General features: G+C 33.3%; 1 protein-coding gene across 2 annotated transcripts in view; it reads right to left on the bottom strand.

Moving 5' to 3' along the window:
* The window catches only part of GRIK2 (glutamate ionotropic receptor kainate type subunit 2), an 819,862-nt gene that overhangs the window by 341,961 nt on the left and 452,900 nt on the right, over positions 1–25,001 (bottom strand). For both annotated transcript variants that reach the window (XM_001367939.3, XM_056818623.1), the window contains 2 exons: positions 13,560–13,703; positions 11,940–12,047 (listed from right to left, as the gene is read on the bottom strand). In XM_001367939.3, the coding sequence (XP_001367976.1) occupies positions 11,940–12,047; positions 13,560–13,703 (252 nt within the window). The remainder of the gene's footprint in view (positions 1–11,939; positions 12,048–13,559; positions 13,704–25,001) is intronic.

The following is a 25,001-nucleotide window of genomic DNA, read 5'->3' as shown; positions in this document are numbered from 1 at the left end:
ATGAGAGCAGTGAATATGACAGGAAAAGATTGAAAAAAGCTTCTTCATCCAACCCTCCCTCCCCCCCACACACACACCATTCTCCAAATCTATGTGCTTGCTGCACAATTGCTTTGCTTGTTTTCCACAATGGAGATGAAAATAGTAATTATTTTATGCAAAAGAAACTTTGATATACCTAAGAAAGTAGATGCATAGACTGTGACCTCTCTGATTCAATGATTATTTCAGTACTGTTAACTCTCAAATATTTTTCAGTGATGACTGAATCTTCATGATCCCATTGGGGTTTTCTTGCAAAGATAGAGTGGCCATTTCCTTCCACAGCTCATTTTATAGATGGAGACATGATGCAAATAGAGTTAAGTGACTTGTCTGGGGTCACATAGCTAGTAAATGTCTGAAGCCAAAATTGTACTCAGGAAGATGAGTCCTCCTGACTCCAGGCATATCACTCTATCCACTGAGCCACCTAACTTCAAATATTCTTCATCATCCTTAATCTTTCTGCTAACCTCTAGTATTACATCCTACTGTGTATTGGATGACTTAAACAAGATGCCTTGTAGACACTTTAAACTCAACCTGTCCAAAGCTGAACTCATTTTTCCCCACAAAATTTCCCCACTTCCAATCTTCCATCATAATCCTAGTCACTAAGACTTGCAACTCAAGTGTCATCAATTCCTTACAATATTACAGACCTCTTTACCTATCAGTTTTCAAGGCGTATCAGATTTACTTTTCTAACATCTTTCACATACTCCTTTCTCTCTTTGGACACTGCAACTTCCTTAGTTCAAGACCTCAATGATTTATGCCCAGATTATCACTTTAGACTACTGGCTTGTCAGCCTACCACAAATCTTGCCTAGTTCCAGTCCACCCTCCATTCAGCTGCCAAAGTGATCTTCCTACAGTGCAAGTCTGAATCTGCTACCTCCTATTTATTACTCCCTATTACTTAAAGGATCAAATCTATTTGCAATTCATAACATGCTATTCCAGCATCCTTTCTCTTAAAACTCAATCCCTCAAGAACTGTGTGATCCAGAGACACTGAATTATTGCTCTTCCTCACTAACTTCTAACTCCAGGCATTTTCCCTGACTGTCTTCCATGCTGAAATGTTTTCCCCCTTCATCTCCACCTCCTGGCTATCCTGGATTCTTTCAAATCTCAGCTATTATTTAATTTGTCTTTTAGATTGTTTGTAGAAAGTTGTTTGAATGTGGTCTCCCCCACTCAACTGTAAGTTCTTAGAGAACAGGACCTATCTACTACCTTTCTTTGTGTTCCCACTGCTTAGCACAGTGCCTGGCACATATTTAGTGACTAATGGAATGGCTCTATTGCAATTCATTTTTAGTCACTGCTTTTCTTCACAAGTCAATTTTCCCGATAATTTTCTATTACTTTCATATTTCCTTATACACCAGTTTCCTAATCCACTTATTCACCTTATTACTTTCTCCTTAAGCTTATTTACTCTGTCTAAACTCCAGGAATTTCTCTCTAATTGCAGAATACAGGAACACATATGGAGCTCCACCAAGAGTCTGTTCAGGAAAACAGAATACTGGTATTCTTATTCATGCCTGCTGAGATAACAATTTTTTTTTCTTTAAGCAACACCTTGATTTCCTTGGGAACACCATCAATTCTCAGTGCCCAATGATGCTGTAACATTCACTTATACTTTCTCATGAGAGAAAAATTAAAACATTATATCAAAAAAAAGACAAAATGAGAAATTTATTTTTAAAGTTAGCTTATTCAGTGAAAAACATACAGGTATGTTATTTTCTGTTTTGTAAACTACACAAATTAGTTGATTAAATTTTTCTTTTAAAAACTATTTATTTTGAGGTGCATCATAAAAAATCCATGTAATAAAATTTTTATTACTATAACCTTTCTTTTCTTCATTTGTAGGCATTTATATTTGTAGTCCTCTGAATTTTAATACAATCTTCCAAACTATTAGCTGACTATGCTTTTCTATTATCATATTAATGTCATTATCAAATCTAATTATTATATTTTTGAAATTACTAGGCAGGGCCAGGTCATTAAATAAGAAAATAAATATTAGTTCAAAGTTGATATTAGCAGGTTACTTTCTATGTGAACAATATTTTGGTTTGGAAGCTATCTAGAGGTAAACTCCTCATTTTAAAGATAAAGAATCCCATGGATTTTATGTGGACTTAACGAAATTCACAAAGATAATAGCATCAGGATCAGAATTTGAAGCCATGTCCCCTGCCTGTGGTGCATGTTCTTTCCACTATAGCCCAGTGCCTCACATTACTTTAAAAAAAAGTAAAATTAAAATGGTATTTTTCTTACTCTTCTTGAATTAGAGAAGCAATCTATTTTATTGGTTTATCACAAAAAGTGACAGCTGTGAAAAAAGAAAACTTTTAAATAGTCTTGAGAAATTTTATATCAAGAATAAAAATCTATTTGAATTTAAGAAACTATTTCAAAAAAAAGTTCTAATATTTGGAATAAAAGAACCCATCAAAAATCTACTTGGCACCTCATATTGACATTAACTAACAAAACATCTACAGGGGACAAAATGCAGCTTTCTACCACTGATCAACCAAAAACAAAGCCAAAAAAACAAAACAAAAAAACAGGCTGCTCTGATTATACATTGTTGTGACTGAATGTCAGACAAATGGATCTGCATTGAACGGGAAGTATCAAATGCATTCACTACAAAAATGCACGTGTGATGAAAATGAAAGCAACTATAATGTACATGTTTATGTCAAAAAAAAGCAGTCCCAGAACAATAAGGAGAATCAATCACAGAAAAAAAATGTGATCATTGTAATACTTTCCTATAGAAAGTTGTCTAATGACACTGAACATGAAATGAAAGTTCTGCTTGCTTTTGTCTATATAAAGTTGTTGTCATCCTAAGCACAGAATCATACACTTAGAGTTGGATAGAAATTCAAAGGTCATGTAGTCTAATTCCTGCAGGAACTTGAAACCTTTCAACAAATAATGTCTAGACTCCACTTGAAAACCATTAGTAATAAGGAACTTGGGATTTCTTTTTTTTTCTTTAGTATATTTTCCATGGTTACATGATTTATGATTCCTTCCCCCTCCCAGAACTAACAAGCAGTTCCACTGTGTTATACATGTATCATATTTTTCTTCCACATTTCTGCTCCCACAGTTCTTTCTCTGGTTGTGGACAGCATTCTTTCTCATAAGTTTCTCTGGATTGTCCTGGGTCATTCCATTGCTGCTAGTAGAAAAGTCTATGACATTTGATTGTGCCACAGTGTATCAGTCTCTGTGTATATTGTTCTCCTGGTTCTGCTACTTTCTCTCTATTCCTAGAGGACTTTCCAGTTCACATGGAATTCCTCCAGTTCATTATTTCTTTCAGTACACTAGTTAGTATTCAGGAACTTGGGATTTCTTAAGGCAGCTCATTCCACTTTTCGACAGCCCACACTGTTAGGCAGTTGATCCCTATATTGAGTTAATATCTTCACAGACCTTTTGGTAACACATGAAATAAGTCAAATCTCTGTTCTATATATTTGTAATAATGATAATCTGCTTATGGATTGGAATGAGGAATTGAAAAGACTGGAAGGAAGTTGCTTTTGTAGATGATTATTGTATACTATTTGTTCCTTATATATATTTACTTAGATAAATGTTGCTCCCATGAGAATATAAGCTCCTTCAACTCCAAGGGATGTATAATAGAAAAGCCCATCCTTATTCATATCCATAGAAATAGAAGGAACTGACAGAGTCTGAATGAAGATGGAGGTATACCATTTTCACTTTATTTCCTCCATTAATTTTTCTCTAGTGTAAGCAACATGTGCTTTCTTTCACAAAATGATGAATATTGAAATATAATTGTATTATAATGCCTGTACAGGCTATATCATATCACCTGCCATCTTGGAAAGGGGGTGATGATGGGAAGGAAAGAGAGAACATGGATCACAAAATATCATAAAATGATTTTTACAATTGTATCAGCAGATAACATGGAAAAAACTTTAATGAATGAATAAGCATTGCCACTGCCTCTAAAGGAGCATGTTTAAAGGGGCAGGGGAGAGGATATAAGTTTCTTGTGGCCAAGAACTGGTTTGACCTTTTTGAATCCTCAGAGCTCTGAAGCACAAACTAAGTGCTAATAAATGCATGTAGATCAATTGACTGCTTTAGTTGTAGAAGCTGATAGTTCAGTCTGCATTTATATTTCATTGACTATAGTTGCCAACTAGGTAGTTTTAGAATAAATGTATATTTTAAGCAACACTGAAAACAGTCTAACTTATGAAGTACATAGAATTATTGAAATTTAGAACTGAAAGGGAGCCATAGTACAATTTTAAAGCTAAGAAAACTGAGGTGAGAAAGTGTTAAATGACTTGTTCGAAGCCCAAAGTCACAGAACTACTTAATGCCAACACTGGAACTAGAATCCAGAGCTGCAATTCTTATGAAGGGAAGAAACACAGTCACTTTTATACATCTGAAAAATATTAATATGCTCTCAACCTTTACTGAAAGGGTTGTTATCTAATGTTTGACAAATTAATCTAGATAGTATTATCTATTTGGTCTGATAATCTGTCCTCATATAAACAGTCTATCTTTACCATTAGGAAACTTCAAAAGATGAAGACCTATAGTCACAAAAATTGCAGTCTGATAACATTCTATTAAAGCCTATTTCTCCAAGAAAGGAAGTTAAGTGGAAGATTAACCTTGAAATCAAATCTGCTCCATTCAATTTGTGTTTAGCACAAATGTGATCATTTTAAAGCAGCCTTAGGAACTATAAAGGTTTCATGCTGCATATTCACTGAAGGTTGGAAAATAAATTCCCCTGAAGCCAAAAGAAAATCTAGTGGACATTGACCAGACTATTTCATTTCTCTCCAATTACATTGAATATTAAAAGGCAACTTTTGAACAAAATTGTAGCTCTCAGACAAGAAAGATTGTGTGGTCTCTAAAAGTAAACCAAAACAAATTAATTTCATAACATTTCTAGTGATGCCAAGAGGGGTTTTCTCGGGTTCCATTTATTACCCACTTTATCCTTTTCTTAAATAATCAAGGCTTGTCTAACTTCAGATTGAAAATCAAAAGACCAACATCTAGCATTTCCTTGATATAGAGAAACAAGAGAAAGTTACCATTTAAGGAAATTTCAGTACTAAGTGTTGTCATCTGTAGTAGGTGAGTCAAGCTGAACACTATGTATTCAAAACTCAAGAAAAAAATTAGGTAGGTTGGTTCAGTTATTCATACATCATTCCAGAAATAATATGGTTTGGATATTACTTTTTCAATAATTGCTAATGTCAATGATGCTTTTAATTTCCCTTTTCCATAGAGGAAGTTCTCATAGGCAAGAGAAAAGTCAATAATACATGTTTCTATAGCTGTGATTAGTCATAGGGTAGCTAATATTATTGAAGCAATTTTATAACATAATTGTAACTAGATTTTTTTCTAAAGAACCTAAGATAAACCAGTTTTCAAAAAATATATTTTCTCCCCTTTCAAACTGTAATGAAAACCACTGTGTCTTAATTATCTTTTGCTTTGGATTATTAAAAACCTATTTAAAGATTGATTTGAATTTATGACAAGAAAGGTATTGATTTGTGGCATGAGATTTTTTTTTGCCTTTTGTGATAGAAATACATTCTTTGTTACTGAATATTCCTTTTCATATTTGAATCTGTTGTTGTTTACCTGATAACCAAATATGCAAAGATAAAGACTTTTTACATGGCTTTAAATATAAATGAGAAAATTTCAAATCAGTATAGAAAATTTTAACTAGAGGTTTAAAATTATGTAACTGTTAATACTTCTGAGCTATTCTCTTTGTTATCTAGGGAAACAATTTAATATAGTCTCTTAATCTTGATTATCACTTGAAACTCATCTTTTCCAACGTTCAGTGTAAGCATCAAAATAAAACTGAAATAAATGCCATATAAAAATAGATATCATTGATGCAGTGTTAAATAAAGTATCTAAAACTCTTTAAAAACATGAAGCACTAGAAAGCATAATGGACTTGAAGTCAAATGAGCTGAAGGGACTTCAAAAGAATTCTACCTTTGTTCTATTTGACGAATTCAATTTCTTCAAGAGTAAGAAAATGGGAGGTGAGCTAGATAGGACTTAAGAGCTCATATAATATCTTGTGTTTGCTTAGAATTTTAGCATAGAGTATTTCTCAGATGATGAAATCTAGTTGAATTGGAGGTCATTGAGTAATTATAAATATTTCAGAAAGGCAAAAAAAAATGAGACAAATTCAAGATGAAAAGGTGAGACAGAAAGACATGTAAGAAACTATGTTTTTCTTTCCTAAGCTGCACCTTGCCTCAAATGCTTAACCTTTAAAAGAAATTGATAAACATTTATTAAGTTTACTATATGCTGGCCAATGTATGCACTGTGATTTCACTGATGTGTATATTCTCTACAGCAGTGATGTAAAATTCACATAGAAATGGAAGCAAACTATATATAGAATTCCTGTAGATCACTTGTTATCTGTGCCCTATTGTTTCTTTTTAGTTATGTTCTATTGTAATTTTTCACATTTATTTTGTTGAATATTTCCCAATTACATTTTAATTTGGTTTAAGTAGCATTCAGGAGTGTTGTGGTCCTCTCATATCCAGAGAGTCATGCATCTTATATTCCTACTCTAAAGTATTGACATTAACAGTCTATAGCACATAACTGCCCAACCACTTAATACAACTCTTGTCCATCTTCTCAAATAAATTAATCACACTCAACCTCCATTCATTTTGGGGACTTTCTTTGCTTTCTCTTGACATCATGAGGCTGCCAATGCATCTCAAAGGCTATTCAGTACTTAATCTTTGTTTTATCACATAACATTTTTTTCTTTTTCTGTCATACATTTCTTACACAATTCACTATGCTCCAGGTCTTCTACATATTTCTTTATTCCTTAAGTGCTTCAGTGTTAGTCTGTTTACATCTACCATGAGTTTCCCCATTGCTGTCATAGTGAAAACATTTTAAAAATTGTTTTAGCGATTATAGACTTCCATGACTAGAACTTGGGACCATGTAGTATCCCTGGGAGAACATTGAGATTTTTTTTTAAGAAAGGCTTTTCTTTTTGGAATAAATTTAAGATAATTAAAGGAATATTGAAATTTATCAAAATTAGTTCCTCATATTTTTTACTCTTTTATAAGTCTTATACCACCTCAGTATCTTGAGAGAAATGGAAAGTCAGACAGACAGACAGAAATAATGAAAAAGGGGAGACAGAGAGACAGAGATAGGCATACAAAAACTTATGTGCATAAATTCTCTATATAATCCATTTAAGCATATGTCATGATGATATGAATAACAAGCATTATTTATCTAGTTGGTTTTTCTTATGTGGATAGGAAATGTTTAGTAGATGTGATTATGTTATGAAAGATTTTTCAGTGTTCTAAGGTTTCACATAGAATGCCATGTACAAATATAGGTACCTGGAGGAATTTACCAATTATTGCAAATCCCTCTTTAGTTCGAACTCTGTAGTAGATCTCTCTGTTGGTATGGGCAAACACCTTTTTAAAGCTTTGCCAACTATTGTATCCCTCAAATGCTTTCAGTCATCAGAGGTTGGTTCCTTGGACAAAATTATCTCTTATATTTTTCAAAAAATTTTAATATAATCTTGATATATAGAATTGGAAAATACCTTACTGAACAAGAGGTATGTTAGGATAGAATTTTGCTCTATTAAATTTTATAGTCAACAATAAACAGTAGAATCTCATATCTCTATTATCTTATAGTTAATTATGTGATTGAAATGGAAGGTTACTTGTGAAAGCTTGTTAGATGAAGCAGACATTCCATCTTTCTACTCCAGGCATTTTTCTCTGGCTGTCACCCATGTATGGAATGTTATTCTTATTCATCTCTGTCTTCTGTCTTCCTTGGCTTTCTTGAAGTTTTCAGTAGAAACTCCATTTTCTAGAGGAAACCTTTGCCAATTATAGTGCCTTCCCTCTTTCCCTCTGCTAATTCTTTTCTATTTATCCTGTATATATCTTGTTTCTACATATCTATTTACTTATTGGCTCCTTCATTAGATTGTGAGCTCCTCCTGAATGGCAAGAAAGTCTTTTGCCCCTTTATGTATCCCTACCACATAGCACAATACCCATCACATAATAGACAAATGATCATTACAATTTGACTGACTGACCCTACTTCTCTAATATTTCACCCTTTATGAAAGTATAAATTATTCTCAAGAAAATTTATTTCTTGAAAGTTAATAAAGTTCTTTCAGGCATCTTCTCCTTTGCTTCTGAATAATGCCTGAATTTTTTTATGCTTTTGTTGTCTCCCCATACATTTTGAAACAATCCTTCAATGCACTCATAACTGTGTCCCCTCCAAAAAAGATGTCTTCTAATTATCCTTGGTCTAATTCAGTTACTTCTCTTTTTGTTCTCTTCAGTGACATTTCCATCTCCTCTATAAAGTGTATAGCAGACTGTGATGTTAGAACCTAAGTTCAGTGGTTCTACTTTCCTTGATGATGAGAACATTACAATTGTAAAAATTTGCAAATATTTTTTCCATTTTTTATTTTCTGTGCTCATTTCATCCTAACATGCCTTCAGGATAACCATATTAATCTGGATCTCTCATAAATTTTTTAAAACTTGGTTTATTGTTCCATTTCTCTTTGTAAAATGATATAATCTCCCTTCTATCACTGTAGGATGTTACAAATGACTTTGTACTCTAACCCATAATTTTCCTCAGTCACCACGTGTCTCCATTTGCAAATAAGAAATATTTGCCAAGATTCTTTTTAGCCTCTAGTGCTGTCCTATTACAATTCACTTAATTTTATTAAATTCTCTGAGATGACTAAATTGGTACAGTTTCTATGCTGTGTACAATTTTGATTTTTAGTTATCAATAAATTGCTGACATACAACAGATTGGAACTGATTTAAATGCAGATTGTACTTTTTCTAATTTGTGTCCTTTCCTTTAATTTTACAATTTTGATCATTGTTCTAAAGTCCAAATATGGAAAGCATATTTAAGAATTATTACCACATAGGTAATTATTTATTTTTCTTTTAAAAGAGAAATTTATTTCATTCTGTGATGTCATTGCTTGTATCTTAAATCTCCTAATTATTTTCTAAAGAAGTTATTCATTATATATAGGTGAAAGGCTTTAGTCTATCTCATTTTTATTCTTCCTGCTTATGTTCCAAATATTTTATGCCATCCTTATCTAAGTCTACCTAAAATTGAAATCATCAAATATTTAAGTGTACATTTATTTAACTTGAAAGGTTTTATTAAGTTCTTCTAGAATGTATCTACATTTTCATTTTCTGCTCCAGATTTTGGTGCAGAAAATGGTGCACACTAAAATTATTTCCATAATAATCTTATAGCCACTATTTATCATGAACATTGATAGCACAAGATAACACCGAAGCAATTATGTTTCTTGTTGCCCTTGGATGTATAATAAAACTGTTGCCAACAGCCCACTTATTTGCCTTTCAAAGGAGAATCTATGAGCCATCCCTCCATTTAGCTGGCACTTCCTTCTGTCTTGTTATGTTTATATTAAAACTATTGAAATTGGTGTGATACATTCCCTCTACTGATATGTCAACCTTCTGCTCATATGAGCAACAGCTAATATATGCTATAAGAACCTTGCATCACTTGAACAACAATATGAGATATTCAAAAAGGACTTTTTTGTGGAATAATAAACAAACAAGCTTACAAAGCACCCTCCACAAAGACCAAAGAGCAACAATGAAATTGCTCTTTTCCCTTCCTATAGTTTCCCAATCTTTCCTTTTGTGATTTTTACTCTCTTTCAGATTTTTAATAGTATTTTTCTTGTTTGGAAACTTTGGTGGTGTATATAAGGGGAAAGAGTGGATTATAATGTGATGAGTTCAGGGTCCTAAGTGTGTCAGAATGATCTTGGCCTTGGAGTCAAAAATTCCTATCTCGGAAATGCATTGCCTGTTGCAACAGGTCACTTAATGGCTAAGGGAGGATCTGAAAACTCCTGGTCTTTAGCACAGGTCCACAGTTTTCTTCTGGTGTGGTCCATACTCATCACTTAAGACTTTTGTCTCTCATCCGGTCTCCCTTTCTGGGTTCTTTCCTTTCTCTATTGGTCAGACTATCTTCTTTTCTTCTAGTCTATTACCTTGTCTGTTGTTTTAAGCCTTACCTCATCTGGGGATCCCTGATCCATAACCTAATTACTCTATCCTTAGGCTCCAATTTGCATCTCAAATTACCTTATTTATCAGAGCTCCTTGTACCTTTATAATCTAGTTCCAAATGAAGCCTACCTTAAGGATCAAAAATAATACAAATCATTGATTCATTTTAGGAAGGGTGCTATGCAAACATTAATATCGATGCAGATTTTATGTTACATTTCTAAGATTTGGGATACAAATCTTTAGGATGGCCTGCACAGTACCTTTTCCTGCCCCTCAACAATCTAAGTTGTCTACATAATATATTTAGAAGCATTTCAGTTGGAGCTTTAGTTTAGTTCATATAAATTCAAATTTTAGTAATGCCCTGATTCCCATCTTAAGCTCAAAGAATATAAAACCTTGGGAGAGTCCTTATCCGTACAGTTATAGGAGTTATAAGTAGTTCACCAATGACACCAAAAAAAGTGGACCTAAAAAATTAAGTACAATTCATTAAGTACAGTTCCTTAATCTCTACTTCATCATGTTGAGTATTAGAGGTTTTTCTCATTCTCAGATTCTAAATGAGTTCTAAGATAGTCCCTTCCCTTTTTTAAGGAACTTTGACCTGATTTTATCAGTACGTGGAATATCAATTGGCAAAAGAGGAAATTCTCTCCACCAATGTAATAAACGTGTAACACCAATGGAGGTATATGACTTAAAGTCTTAAGGAGTTGCCTGCCTGAAGACTCTCAGAATTTGAATACCATGGCCATGGTTGCAAAGGTAGCACATATCAGAGGCAAGATTGGAACCCATTTCCTCTCAAAGATAACACAAGCTTTATCTACCAGACTGCCTCTCATAAAATAGCCAACTCTCTCTAAAAGATTTACCTCAATTAGAACTTCTCGTCTATCCACCTAAATATTTATTTTATCTAAGTTTTCTGATGCATCTATTAGGAAAACCCCTTACCAAGTCCTTTATAAATATAAACAAAATGAAATGCAAATATTTTTTAAGTTAAGCAAACACTGCTATCATTTCCAATCCCTTCTAAGACACTGGAGTCAAATTAAGAAAAAAAGAGCTCAGCTCCCTAAAATATTTTATAGGCAGCCTGATATATTTAGTATATGAAATATGCATGTAATAAATTAACTATGATTTCATTATTTTTATATGTTAATATGACACAGAGATAAGAATATGCTTTCTCATTCAACTATTTTTCTTATGCCAGGTGACAGATCCTCTGCAAACTCAAATGGATATAAACTATATACATGAATACCTATAGGAAACCAAGTCTTTTTAATTATAATGGTAATGAGCTAGTAAAACTAATCAACATGGTGTGCATCTCAGTGATAGGATAAGCATGTGGTACAAATAAAAATATTTAAATTGCCTAAAGGAACGCTTTACCCTATTCCCTAATTGTATGCCAATTCTCTAATTCAGTGATTATAAAGGAGATTTTGCTTTGTTGAGATATTCATTAAATGTAAACTTCATTCATAAAAGTGAAATATATCCCCAAGTTCAGTGAAATGCGAGAAAACAGCCTACCACTCTCTTCATCAGCCCAGCATAGTTTTATGCTTCATATCCTATTTCCAGTAACTTAAATGTCTCAAGTACCTTTTCAAGACCTTCCTCCTTCAGGCTGATCACGTCTAAATCAAAATCCGTCCTTAAGCCATTGGTTTTGTTGAAAGTTATTCTGCCTGTGAGACCTTCCCAGTGGGCCTAGGAGGAAAAAAAATAATGTCCATAATTAAGTAGAAAGTAAAGGGATAACTAGAGAATGTCTCCCAAGATGTTAAAAATAATAATTCAATAAATTTAAATAATTTACCTTAGGAGTGATTTATAAGAATTAAAGAACCAACAAAAATATTGTGTATTCACTGCTGAGATGATCCCTCTGATAATACATGTTCATGATTGAAATAAGCTGGGAATAGGGGCTAGACATGGAATTTTGTTGATTTAGGGAACTCTCAATGACATAACTTCTACATGAGTCAGTTGCCTTTCTAACTTGGAGCACTGAGTGGTGGAGTTATTTGTTCAGATGTACATATTACCAGTATATGTGAAAAGGAGTACTTAAAATTAAGTTTTCTTATTTCAAAGGCCAGCCCAATCAGATTGATATGAATAAAATATTTCTAATTTCACATAAAAGTGAAATTTCTCTGTTTACTGTGAAGCAAGACACTCCAGAAAAGCATATACAAATTTATATTTGGATCTTATGATAATTTATGATAATAGCTTCTTTGGAATAATCAGCTTTATATATTACTTTGTTTCATCTTCAAACTATAAAACTATTAGATTCAATATTATTTAAAATTTAGGGGAATTGCAAGTAGAAAGAGCATTAAGCTGAGGATGCAAGTGAATGGAAGAGGAACATTTCATCCTGTCTAAATTACTAGATAATCATATAACAATTAGCAAATATCCCCAGGAACAGAAAGTATAGCTTTGCTCAAAGTGGAATTATGGAAATTAGTGAAACAAAGTACTCTAGGTTTAAGCCTAAGCTCTTCCACTAATTTGGGAAACAATGATACATATATCTTGAACTCTCATCTACCAAATGGGAGGAGAGATGGATGATATGATATTTAAGGTACCCTTCCAATTCGAAAACCTATGATATAATTATAGACATTTAGAACTCATAAGTTATGTGTAAATTGTTCATATTGTTAAAATAATTGGATATCATGTTCGGAAAACTACTGGGAAATAACATGTAGACATTTACATTACTGGAAATCATTCATGTAAATTATCACATCAGACATCAATTTAAGACCAAAAGTCATATTAACATGAAGAAATAATTTACAGATTTTAATAACAAATACTGAAAAAAGTTATGTGCATTTGTAACTTCATAATTTTTCAATGGAAAAAATAAGAAAGAGAAAAGTAATACCATAAAAAGGTATACAATAAAGCTTTTGTTTTAGCTGTCTCTTCTTGTCTATCCAAATATTCCACATATTTAAAATACATTTCCCCTATTTTTAATATTTATTTTTAAATTATTATTTTGATAATTATGGCATTGGAACTATTTTCTAACAAAAAAATATCAATTGTTCCAAAAGAAAGAAGAAATTATACAGGAAACAGCCCCATGTGCTAGAAAACAAAAAACACCTCAAATATATTATCTTGATTAACACAGACTGAGGACAAAAGAGACAAAGCTATGCAAATTTATTTTTTGTGACATACCTCTTTAATTAGACTCATAAAGCGGGTCCCAAAGCGCCATGGCTTGTGCCGATTACACTGTAATGAACTGACAGTCATTTGTGGGAACTGTTGAACAGCAACTGACACCACATGGACAGCATCATACATTAGAGCTGCATCAGTCTGAAATTAGAATGAAATCAATGTAGTGAAAATGATGTGTAAAATATGAATCAGAGTCTTAGAGAGGTATGCAGGGGATTGTTTTTCCTCAAAGAAGAAAACAATGTCACCATCCAAGTAACGCAATTGAATAAGACATTGCTGCCAGGTAACATCACTATATTTCTAAGTATGTTGAGGTTTCTATTCTAAGTGATACCGTTCAGTGTAAATTATCTTGTGGTTGCTGGTGAATTTTGGAAAATATGCTTTATATGTAAATACTATGATGTACAGATAAACAGATGAGAGAAAGAGATATGTGCACATGTATACATGCATGTTACATAAATGAATTATACATGTTATTTTAATGCCATAACAAACTCCCTGATGAAATAATTCCTTTTACCCTTGCATTCCAGCATCTTTTCTTTGCCTAACAATATTAGAGAGTTGGCTAGATCAATGGGAGGTTAAGTGACTTGCCCAGGCTTACACAACCAGAATATGTCAGAGGCAGGAAAGGAACCCGGGTTTTCCTGGCTTTTCAAAGCTCTCTACCATACCAAGTTAAATCATAGATAGATAGATAAATACAAAAATAAGATTTAAATATAAAGAAAATAGAGAAACAGGCAGTTAGACTAATAACACATACCAAAAAATATAAATACCTATTATGTATTAAGATAGGTAGTTCATACATATGCATACTTGAAGTATAAGTAATAAATTGCCTGATATTAGAAAAATTAGATTTTAAAAGTATCTGCCTAAGAATCTGAGTGATAAACAAGTCTATTCTCCTTTTATCTTTGAATTTAGAAAGAACCAATCCCAGGGACACACTGTGTTTTCAGGTTGTGTTGTAGTTTACTGATCCCCTTTTTGAGGAAACTAACTTAATTCTCTTGACTAGTTTTCCCCTTTAATTTCCAAATGGATAAAGATGACTTAAGTTGCTTAACTAAAATGAATATTAAACCTCTCATGTCTGGATTTCCTCAAATGAATAATCTCTTTAAATATCGTGGTTGATAAAAAAGTTTTGTCTAGTCAAAACAAACCAGAAGCTCACTGTGTTCTCAAGTGCTGTGTTAAGAGTACACTTACACTATGTTTGGCAGATAGATGCAAGCCCTAGCATCTGAGAAGAGGACCTTCTTGACACCACTGGTGGGAATGAACTTCGTTCCATCTGCTTAGTTTGCTTTAGAGGAAACAGACCTATTTCCCCTTCTCATTTATGTAATTAGTCAGCCGTGAAATGAGTTCCAAATAGATAGAACCCTGTAGATTACTGCATTTACCACAATGCAATGTAATGGCAAATTAGCACAGATCAGATGTTTCACACATATGCGTCCCACTGTGCTTTACAACATAAAATGCAGGTGTGCAAAATAAAGTTTTGTTTTCATTACATGTTTCAGTATTTCAGAAATCCACTGATATGGCTCAGAATTTTTAATCAAAACAATAGATTTAATCAGAATAGCAGAGACAGTTGTGATATCAGAAGTCATCTAGTCCAATTTCCTAATTGTACAGGAAGTTACAAATGAGTTACAAAGAAGTAAAATGATTTGTCCAAGCACCCAACTTGAAATCAATAGAAAAGATGGAGCTTCCACATGTCTTCTGTTTCTAAGTTTAATGTTCTTGCTATCAGGCTCCACATATTTCATTAGAATCACACATTTATATAGTGATAGGTATATTGCTTCTTTCATATAATGTTCTACTTGAAGAGCTATGAGTAGACATAGCAATCTGAAAAATCACATTAATTATAAGAGATGTGCTGTCACAAACATCATATTGCCCTTATTTCTCTATACATTTAGCACTAAATAATGAAAGAGATTGCTTTTTTTTTTCCACTCACTTGACTAATCATGTGATTGTTTTGTCATATTGTAGATTGAGGCAGAGATAATGTGTCAGTCAGTGGTACTCCCACAAGATTACAGGGATGAATCTGTTTATCCTAGGCTAGCATTCTACTGGCAACATTCCACATGTATCTAAATTTATCAGAAAGCTCTGTGATAATGATTATGCACAAGAAAACCTAGCAAAAAACTGAAAACAGAATTCATATTATTAGATATGTCTCTTCTTTTCCCCTCATCTCTAGAACATAATAGAGGGAGTAGACTTATATCTTTAAGCTAATAAAATGCATTTAAATTACAGTGCCTGGCAATGTTTAAAAATCACTAAGAAAAGTCTTTTCTTCAGATGATCTCAGTTTCTAGATTAATGGGAACAAAAGTGTTTGATATATAACTAAACAAAATATATAAACCCTAATATAATCACTAATGGAAGGACTAAATTTCAAATTCTAAGACAATCAGTAATCTAACATTTATTAAGTGTTACTATATACTAAGCACTGGAAATACTAAGAAAGGCCAAAAAAAAGTCCCTATTCTCAAGAATGTCAATCTAATAAGAGAGTGAACATGTAAACAATTATGTACTGACAAGATGTATATAGGATACATTGGGGGTAGTATCAAAGAGAAGGCATTAACATTAAGGAAGACTTCAAAAGTTTTCTTGAAAAAGATACAAATTGGCTGAAATTTGAAAGGAGCCAGAGAAACTAGGATGCAGAACATTCCAGGAGGGAAGAAGAGTTACTGAAAATGTTTAGAATTAGCAGATCATGTGCGGGAACATCAAAGTACCAGTGTTACTGGAAAAAAGGGTATTGGAGGGGAGTAAGATAAAAGAAGATTGTAAAGGTGTGGTTTTTGAAGGGCTTTAGAATCATTCCATACTATTGTAGTAAATAATTCTTACTCTTTAATAATTACCAATCAAATGGCTTCATGAGACTTCATATTTTACTTTGGATCATCTATAATCATGTTAGTGGTTAGTGTGATCTACATAGTTTTTAGAGTATTGCACTTGAAACCACAAAGAGCTAAATTCAATTCATGCCTTAGATACTTACTAGATTAAAAATTTGGGTAATTCACATTTTCTCTGATATAACATGAGAGGATTGAACTGAATCGCATCTGAAATCCCTTCCACCTACAAATTATGATCCTATGAATTTCTAATGGCTCAGAAATACTAATATTGACAAAGATCATCAAAATGACAGAAAAGTGAGATGACTGTAGATAAAAGGAAATTAGCAAATTATATAAAAAATAAGTTAGACACTGATAACAATGAAATTCCAAAAGAATGTTTACGTACATAGTAATGTTATCTTCTTATAATTTGCTATTTTTATAAGAGATTACTGTCAACATTAATATTCCAGAAGTATAAGTGGGTTTCAAGCTTAGGGTTACTCAATAAAATAATTGACAGTTCTCCCCTGTCATTTCCTTTAGAAGTAAAGGTCACATATCAAGTAGCTTAATGTCACACTGTTCATGGAAAAATTACAGCCTGAGAAAATTTTACATTTTCCCAGGGAAGTGGCTGTATGTTTCATTTGAAATTAAATAATTAAATTAGCAGAAGAAAAATTTAAAAAATCATTAATGTCTTCTCTCAAAATGTCTAAAAAGAAATGTTGAAAAATTTATTTTCCAAAGTTCACACTCAAATTAAAAAATAATGTGTTTCACTAAAGAAGTATATGTTGGGTTTAGGAATTTCACACCTTTATATATATTTTTAATTGGTTTTATTTTTAATTAGATGGGCAGATAGCAATTTTCAAATTACATTTGACCTCCTATAGTCTAGATCACAGGGTATTTTAATTCTCTGAAAATATCTTGAGACTTTTACCTTTAAGAAACCAAAAGAAAAACACCATTTTCCAAATTACTTTAATTTTGACACCAAACCATGCAATTAAAAAACTTCTGACCATAAACATGAAAAATACACTAAGCTTTTATTTTCTACATGTTGCTAATGAAGCTCAAAGTCTACATTATTTATGAATGTGTAAATATATAGAAATAAATTAATTTCTTTCACAAGCATGTATTTCTCTCTCATACTGCTTCCATTGAACAATTTTCTAAACTAAAAATAATGTCCTCATAACAAATATTTATAATTCAAAAAATAAAAATTTACGTGGGACACAATTAGAAATGTGTATTTCATTCTTCATTCTATCTTTTAATGCTATTACCCATCTGGCAGGAGGAAATAGCTATGTTTCATTTTTAGTCATGTGGACTCAAGATTTTGAATTGCATTTATAGGTCATTCAAAGTTATTTTTCTTTACAAAGCTGTTTTTGTTGTATAAAATGAAACTATATAATTGATAAAGCACCAATAAAGTAAAAGATTACATACATAATATGTTATTATTTGAAATGCACATGTGAAAAGTCTGGGCAAACAAAATATATTATGTAGTAGTACATGTAGTTCACATCACTCAAATAAGACATTGTCCTTGATTTTAAGTTTTCAGCATAATTAATTAACTTGTAAATTGAGTATGATATTATATAGAACATGGAGAATTATTATTAATAAAACAAATAATCAATGGAAAGGCAATTGGGTGCCAGAATTTATTGTGGCTTACTAAATGAACATGTTCAATTATAAGCTCTATCAGAAAAGGTTTTGTTTTATTTTTATAATAGCACTTTGCACACAACAGCGTTTTTGTTATTGTTGTTAAATTGAAGTGAATTTAACCCAACATGAATTAAATAGACAAAACTCCACTATCTATTTGCATATACACTCTAGGTCTATGGTGGCAAACCTATGCCAGGCATGCTAGAGGAGGCACTCAGAGTCTTTTCATGGACACATGCACTATTATCCCAGCACAGAGTTTGCCAGAGTTCATTACTAGAAAGTCAGAGAGACACAGGGGTCTGGCTGCTCCCCTTCCTCTCACCACACATGCCTGAGTACAGTTCTCATATCACTTACCCCTCTAAAAGGTTTGCCCACTGCTCTAGATCAATGACTAAATAGGTAGACATGGACAATAAGTGATATTAAAGAATAAAACTGAGAAAGAGTAAACAAGATGCTAGGATAAATAGCAGTAAAAAATATTACATTTAGGGGCATTAGTAAGAATGTCATTAAGCAAGGATGTTTCAGAATTTAAACAAAACTGAAGTACTTAAATTAAATCTGAATTTATCTAAGAATGATAATCAATAGAACTTTTTAGAAGTTAGATTACATACAATCATTACTACTCACATAGAAGAAAAGACGGTATTTAGCATTCAAATAGGATCTTAGGGATGGTCTATTCTGACATTCCCATTTTACAAGAAAACTAGATTAAGTGTTAAATGTAATTAATGATTAAATTGATTAACTAGAAATTCAGATCTCAACTTCCTAATCCCACACCTATTGAGTGACATAGCAGTGATATTTCTAGCATATAAACCCTTTGCTAGATCTGTGAACCCAGTCATAATTATAATCTCTCTCTTTTTCATTAAGAAAAATCTCTGAAAACCCATGAAACAAAATCTTTCTACACATCCAAACTAGTAACTTTGCAACAGTCTGACAAATGCCACTGATAATATTTCAAATCCTCATTTGAATTCTTACTAACATGCAGCCCGCTTTATCTAATGCCTAGTCCTGGGAAAGGATGCTAATTTCCATAGTTAAGAGCTATTGCCAAAGAAATTGGTCTAGACACTGACTGAAATTTCATCTACCTCGAGTTACTTCATGACAGATGAGGTGTCATAGTATTGAAGGATCCATAAAGTATGATTGTGTGGCAATGATTGTTTCATTTCACCTAAAATAAGTGTTTATGTATATTTTAAGGTCTTCAGAAACAAAGTCATTAAGATCTTTTAAAAAATTTCTGAGAACAGAAACTAATGTTTTTTTTTTATTTTGTTTCTATCAATTCAAAACAATCTTATTTGGAAAAAGAAAAATAAATTAGTGTAAGCAAGACAAGATATTCTCTAGATCTTTTGCCAGTTCTATAATTACATGAATCAATGTGTTCTAATCTATCTAAAATAAATATATAATATATAATATGACTATATGTCACATATTATTATGTTATATATATTCTATTTATATATTATTGTGTTATATATATATACATATATATATATATATATGTATATATATGTTCCTAGATTTTTTTCCTGGAGAAAACAGTTGCCAATTAGAACAAAGCATGGCAAAGTCCTAGGGGACAAATGTCATATATATACATAATTGACGCACCTGATTATGATTAACTTTAATTGTTCATTAAACAACCACTCCTGCCTCAATGCTAAAAAGTGATTTGGGATAGTTATATCAACAAACATTTGGGGGACATCTGCTAGGTGCCAAGTACTACATCTGGTGCAGCAATAGAAAAAGAGAAGGGGGAAATTAAGAGAGGTCCCTGACCTTGAGAAGCTCCTAGTCCAGTGGTTCTCAACCTTTCTAATGCCATGACCCCACAATACAGTTCCTCATGTTGCAGTGACCCCAAACCAAAAAATTATTTTGGTGGCTACTTCAAAACTGTAATTTTGCTACAGTTATGATTCAGAATGTAAATACCTGATATGCATTATCTATTCTCATTGCTACAAATTGAGAGGTTGAGAACTGCTGTTGTGAAAGGAAACTAGACTAACAGTTGGTGGGGGAAGGGGCATCTGGGAGTGGCAGTTGGGTCTTGGGACTAGCATTTCCTTCCTGCCAGGTTGGACTTGCTTCCTGGGGTGGGAGGAGAGAGCAGCTTGTTCAGCCCAGTCTGGAGTGGCATGCTCTTCTTGGTTCAGCCCAAAGACACAGGCTTCTGAGGGTTAGAACTGTTCTTGTTTGCTTTCTGTCTACTGCTAAGATTCTGAATTAGACAAAGCAGGACTGATATAGAGTAGATGGGAGTGGGAGAAACCCTCCGCCAGCCTCTGGGGCCTGGCTGAAACTCTGAAGCTAAGGAAATAACTCCAATCCCAACTGGTTATTAAATTTTATATTATTTGAACTTGCAGTGAGATAAGTGACTATCTTTTCTGGTCATAGAGGGAGCTGAACTTCAGTTCAGTCATTCCAGGACAAACAGTCCTTATCAGACCCCTGCTGCTTTCTCTCAGCAGGGGGCATCTCTCTCCTTTGCTTAACCAAGCAATATTCACTCTCTCCCTTTAAACTCCTCCATACCCCCATACCAACCTCCCATTATCCCCCAGTTTTTGGTATCCCCCCATTTCCTTTCCCAATAAATATTACACTATCCTAGTCTATGAGGATGTAAGTTAGTACTACATTGTAATCGAGGTACATACAAAGTGAATTAAGTAATACAAATAGTTTCAAGTGTGTAAGAAATAAGTGTCTTATTTCACAGCATGACAAACAGGGAAATATGTATTATATGATAATACATGCAACATATATCATATTGCCTGCCCTATGAGGGAGAGAAAAACTTTTTAGGTTTGTTGAGTGGAAGGATTTTGAAAAGATAGTTAATAATAATCATATCAAAAAAGAAAGAAAAAGACATTGAGGAATCATTTAAAAATACAAATAAGGGAACAAAAGAAAATGCATAATGGGATCCAAAGCAGTGTTGGAACTGCCCTTTTAAATTTGAAATATATCTATTTTAAAAGCTATATGTAATGGATATTATCAATTTCATATGAAGTCCTCATTTTTTTGTTCTTTGAATGTGGAAATGTTCATTTTTGTTAATGCTTATCAAGTTCACCTTAACAAAAGAGAAATCTTAAAAAAAAGAGCAGTTAATAAAAGGGATTCAGGGTGAGGTGATCAAAAAGTCATTATGTAGGAGATAATGCCTGAGTTGTATTTTGAAGGAAACTAGGATTCTTTGAGGTAGAAGTGGGTACATTCCAGACATAGGGGATTAATTTATTAATAGAAAATGATGGAATACCATGGATAGGGGACTACTGGCTAACTGGTTTGACTGGAATGGAGAAGGCAGATAGGGTAATATTGGGAAATTAAAAGATCCATGGGAGAGAGATCAGTAAAGGATTTTAAATACCAGGCTTTAGATTTTATCTTTCATCCTGGAGGTGGTAGAGAGCCACTGATGACTTTAGAGAAAGAGAGCAAACTGGTCAGACCTATATTTTAGGAATATTGTCTTAGAATTATGTAGAAAATGGATTATAGAGAAAAAAAGAAAATTGATTATAACAGGTGAATCAGAACTCAAATGTGACAAGGATTAGAGATATACTGGATTCTCAGAATTAAACTAGAGGCTCCTTTGAGGCATAATTTCATTAAAATTCAAAATGACCATGATTTCGATTGGCAGATAAACCTCTGCTGATGAGAGTAGGCTTTCCCCAGTATATGGGCAAAGGCAGCCCTACTCCTGTCTCTGACCCTATTATGTCCCAAGTCCTCCACTAGTTATAAAAAACTAAGGTCATATATTCATTCTTTCTATTCTCTATGAGATAGTCAGGGGATTGGGGTTTTCACATTCTCTTCCCTACCTACATCAGCCAAATGTTTTATTTAAACATTAAGAGAAATAGCTATTAGGGAATTCTGAATCAAGTGTGATAACACTTTACCATCTAGGAAAAACTCATTACCTCCCAAAGGTAAAGTGAACCAAATCTGCCAGCCACAACTCAAAACAGAAAGGAATGTTAGTGGAGTCTCAGTCCTGCTTCTAAATGAATTTATAGTAACAGATCCAGCGAACACATTTATCTTTCTCTTAAATAAGTGCAGGCAGGTCCCTTTTGAGATTCGAATGCCAGCTGGCATGTGGCAAATACATTCAGCAACTTCTAATTCTCAAGCTCAATTCATTTTTGAATTCCCATCTGAAGTACAGTATAAGGCACAGAAAAGTAATGTGAACTAATAGAATAGAACTGGATTATGAGTCCTAGCTACACTAATGATTTGCCCTTTCAACTACAAAAAGAAATACTTTCAATCTGTTCCTGCATCTGTTAAATTTGAATAATTACAGATGCTAACCTTTCTCAACATTAGAAATATGAAAAATCATTCCCTTACTCATCAGTCCCATCATGAAAAATAAAAAAGCAACACTACTATTGATTTTCACCTTTAGAAGGTAAGGAAAGTAATAATGAATAGGAAAAAGGGGGGAGAATATAAGCTGTTTTCACAATAGATAATAAGTATAAGAGCTATTCAGTTTAGACAAAAATGTTTATTTTTAGAAAGAACTTTAGAAAGAACCCCTTTCTATTTGTTAATGAGTGCCTTTGATTCATGTGAGGAATGCTATTGGCTTCTACTTTCTAAAGAATTAGGATGGGGGTTAAATCCATAGACTGTATACATGCAAAAAGAATCTGTAAGAATCAACTCAGTGATCCCATTATTAAGCATATATACTCCAAAGAGTTAAAAATGTTGAAAAGTTTTTTATTTAATAAAATATTCTTAACAGTGCTTTTGGAGATGGGAAAAATGGAAGTGACTAGCAACCCATAAGGAGTAGAATTATCCAGAAATATGACATTTTAAAGTAGAATTTTTTTATATTTAAGACTCAATTGAACAAATATTTATAAGGTACCTACTCAAGCACTGTATTAGGTTCTATGAAAATAAAGAGAAAAAAGAAACATTCCCTGCTTGTAAGAAATTTAAATTCTACTGGTTCTACAAGAAGGAAACCAAATATATGTTCTTAGGCAGTAGCATTTGATGGAGCTGAACTTAGAATATTTTTCCAGATTCTGCCCCCAACGCCAACAAACTTATTGTTTTCTTCCCCATCTAATAGTAACCTTTTTTTACTTACATTTTTAAATTTTTTTGAAAAAAATACATTGTGATTGGGTTTGCCTTTAGTACCATGTAAGTTCCTAGAGGGAAGTCCTCAATCCTACTTCATTTTCATCCTCCTATGCTAGTAGAGTAGTAGGCATATAAGATCATAGACTTGTGGCTTAAAGGACTGAAGCTTACAGGTAAAGTCCAACTAGTAGTGGTAGTCTCTCGGTGACCGAGAATGACTATTGTCTTTGTGCATTATCATCTATGGATGTAGCCTCATGTGGCTTTGGAGTCCAAAGGCTGAGGCACAGAGTCTGTGGCACATGGGGCCTGGGACGCCAGTTGTTACAGGAGGTGAGGTTGTGGCCTGGTGTCAGCGTTCACGCGCAGCGGCAAGACGTTGACGTCGTTCATCTTCAAAGGTGGTGGCGGCATGGTTAATGGGGGTTCGCCAGCTGCTTCTGACAGAGACAGCGAGTTCTAGTTGCTTTGGTGTAATGCCAGCCCAACTATCTCATTTCAAAATTGAGGAAACTGAGGCCCAGAGAAATGAAATGACTTGACTGTGATCTCATAGATAGCAAGTGTCAGAACATGGATTTAAACCCAGAGCCTGTGTTCTTTCGATTAATTCAATAAGAACCCAACAAATGCTTATTGAATTGAACTGAAGGAAGCCTAGATTGCAAGAAGCAGAGTTTATTATGGAAATTATTCCACACATGGGGGTGGAGGGGAGGGCCTGTACAAGAGCATAGAGGTGGGAGATAGATTATTGTGTATAGGAAACAGAGTACACTGAGGGAGAATAATGTGAGAGCAATATGGAAAGATACCTTGAAGCCAGGACATTATGAATTTTGAATGTCAAAATTGTTTGTGTCTTATCTTAGAAATAATAGGAATGGGGGAAGCTATGTGACTCAGTGGATTGAGATCCAGGCCTAAAGATGGAAGGTCCTAAGTTCAAGTCTGGCATAGATACTTTCTATAGTAACTCTTGGTAAGTCATTTAACCCAAATTTCCTAGAAATTACTTCTCTTCTATCTTAAAATTGATTCTAAGATAGAAGGTAAGGGTTTAAAAAATGGGGAGGGGGAGCGGGAGAGAAGAAGAAAAAGGAGGAGGAGGAGGAGGAGAAGAAGAAGAAAGAAAGAAAGAAAGAAAGAAAGAAAGAAAGAAAGAAAGAAAGAAAGAAAGAAAGAAAGAAAGAAAGAAAGAAAGAAAGAAAGAAAGAAGAAACAAACAAACAAAGAAACAAAAAAGGAACTATCATTAGTAGTATTAGGTATTGAACATTGGAATAACATGGTCATCATACCTTCAAGCAATTCCTTCACTTAAAAGATGAGTAAAAGAGAGAAGTGGTGGCTATACAATGAGCTAATGAGGAAAATCTGAAGTTTGAGATATCAGACCTGTGACCTCTGTCCATCTCTATTATCTAACTGGAGTAATAAGAGACCAATATTATCTAAGGGGTATGTATTTCTTGTAATGTAATAATTCCAACTGTATCCAAGGAGACTTAAGCTTTCACATTTCTCCTCCCAGCTTGCATGTCCACTTAGTGAACTGTTGATTTCAGCAACTTTTCTC

Source organism: Monodelphis domestica, chromosome 2 (genome assembly GCF_027887165.1).
Source record: "Monodelphis domestica isolate mMonDom1 chromosome 2, mMonDom1.pri, whole genome shotgun sequence".
In the NCBI taxonomy this organism is placed as follows: Eukaryota; Metazoa; Chordata; class Mammalia; order Didelphimorphia; family Didelphidae; genus Monodelphis; species Monodelphis domestica.
The sequence above is the reverse complement of the archived record's forward strand: the minus strand, read 5'-3'. Positions and strand labels throughout refer to the sequence as shown.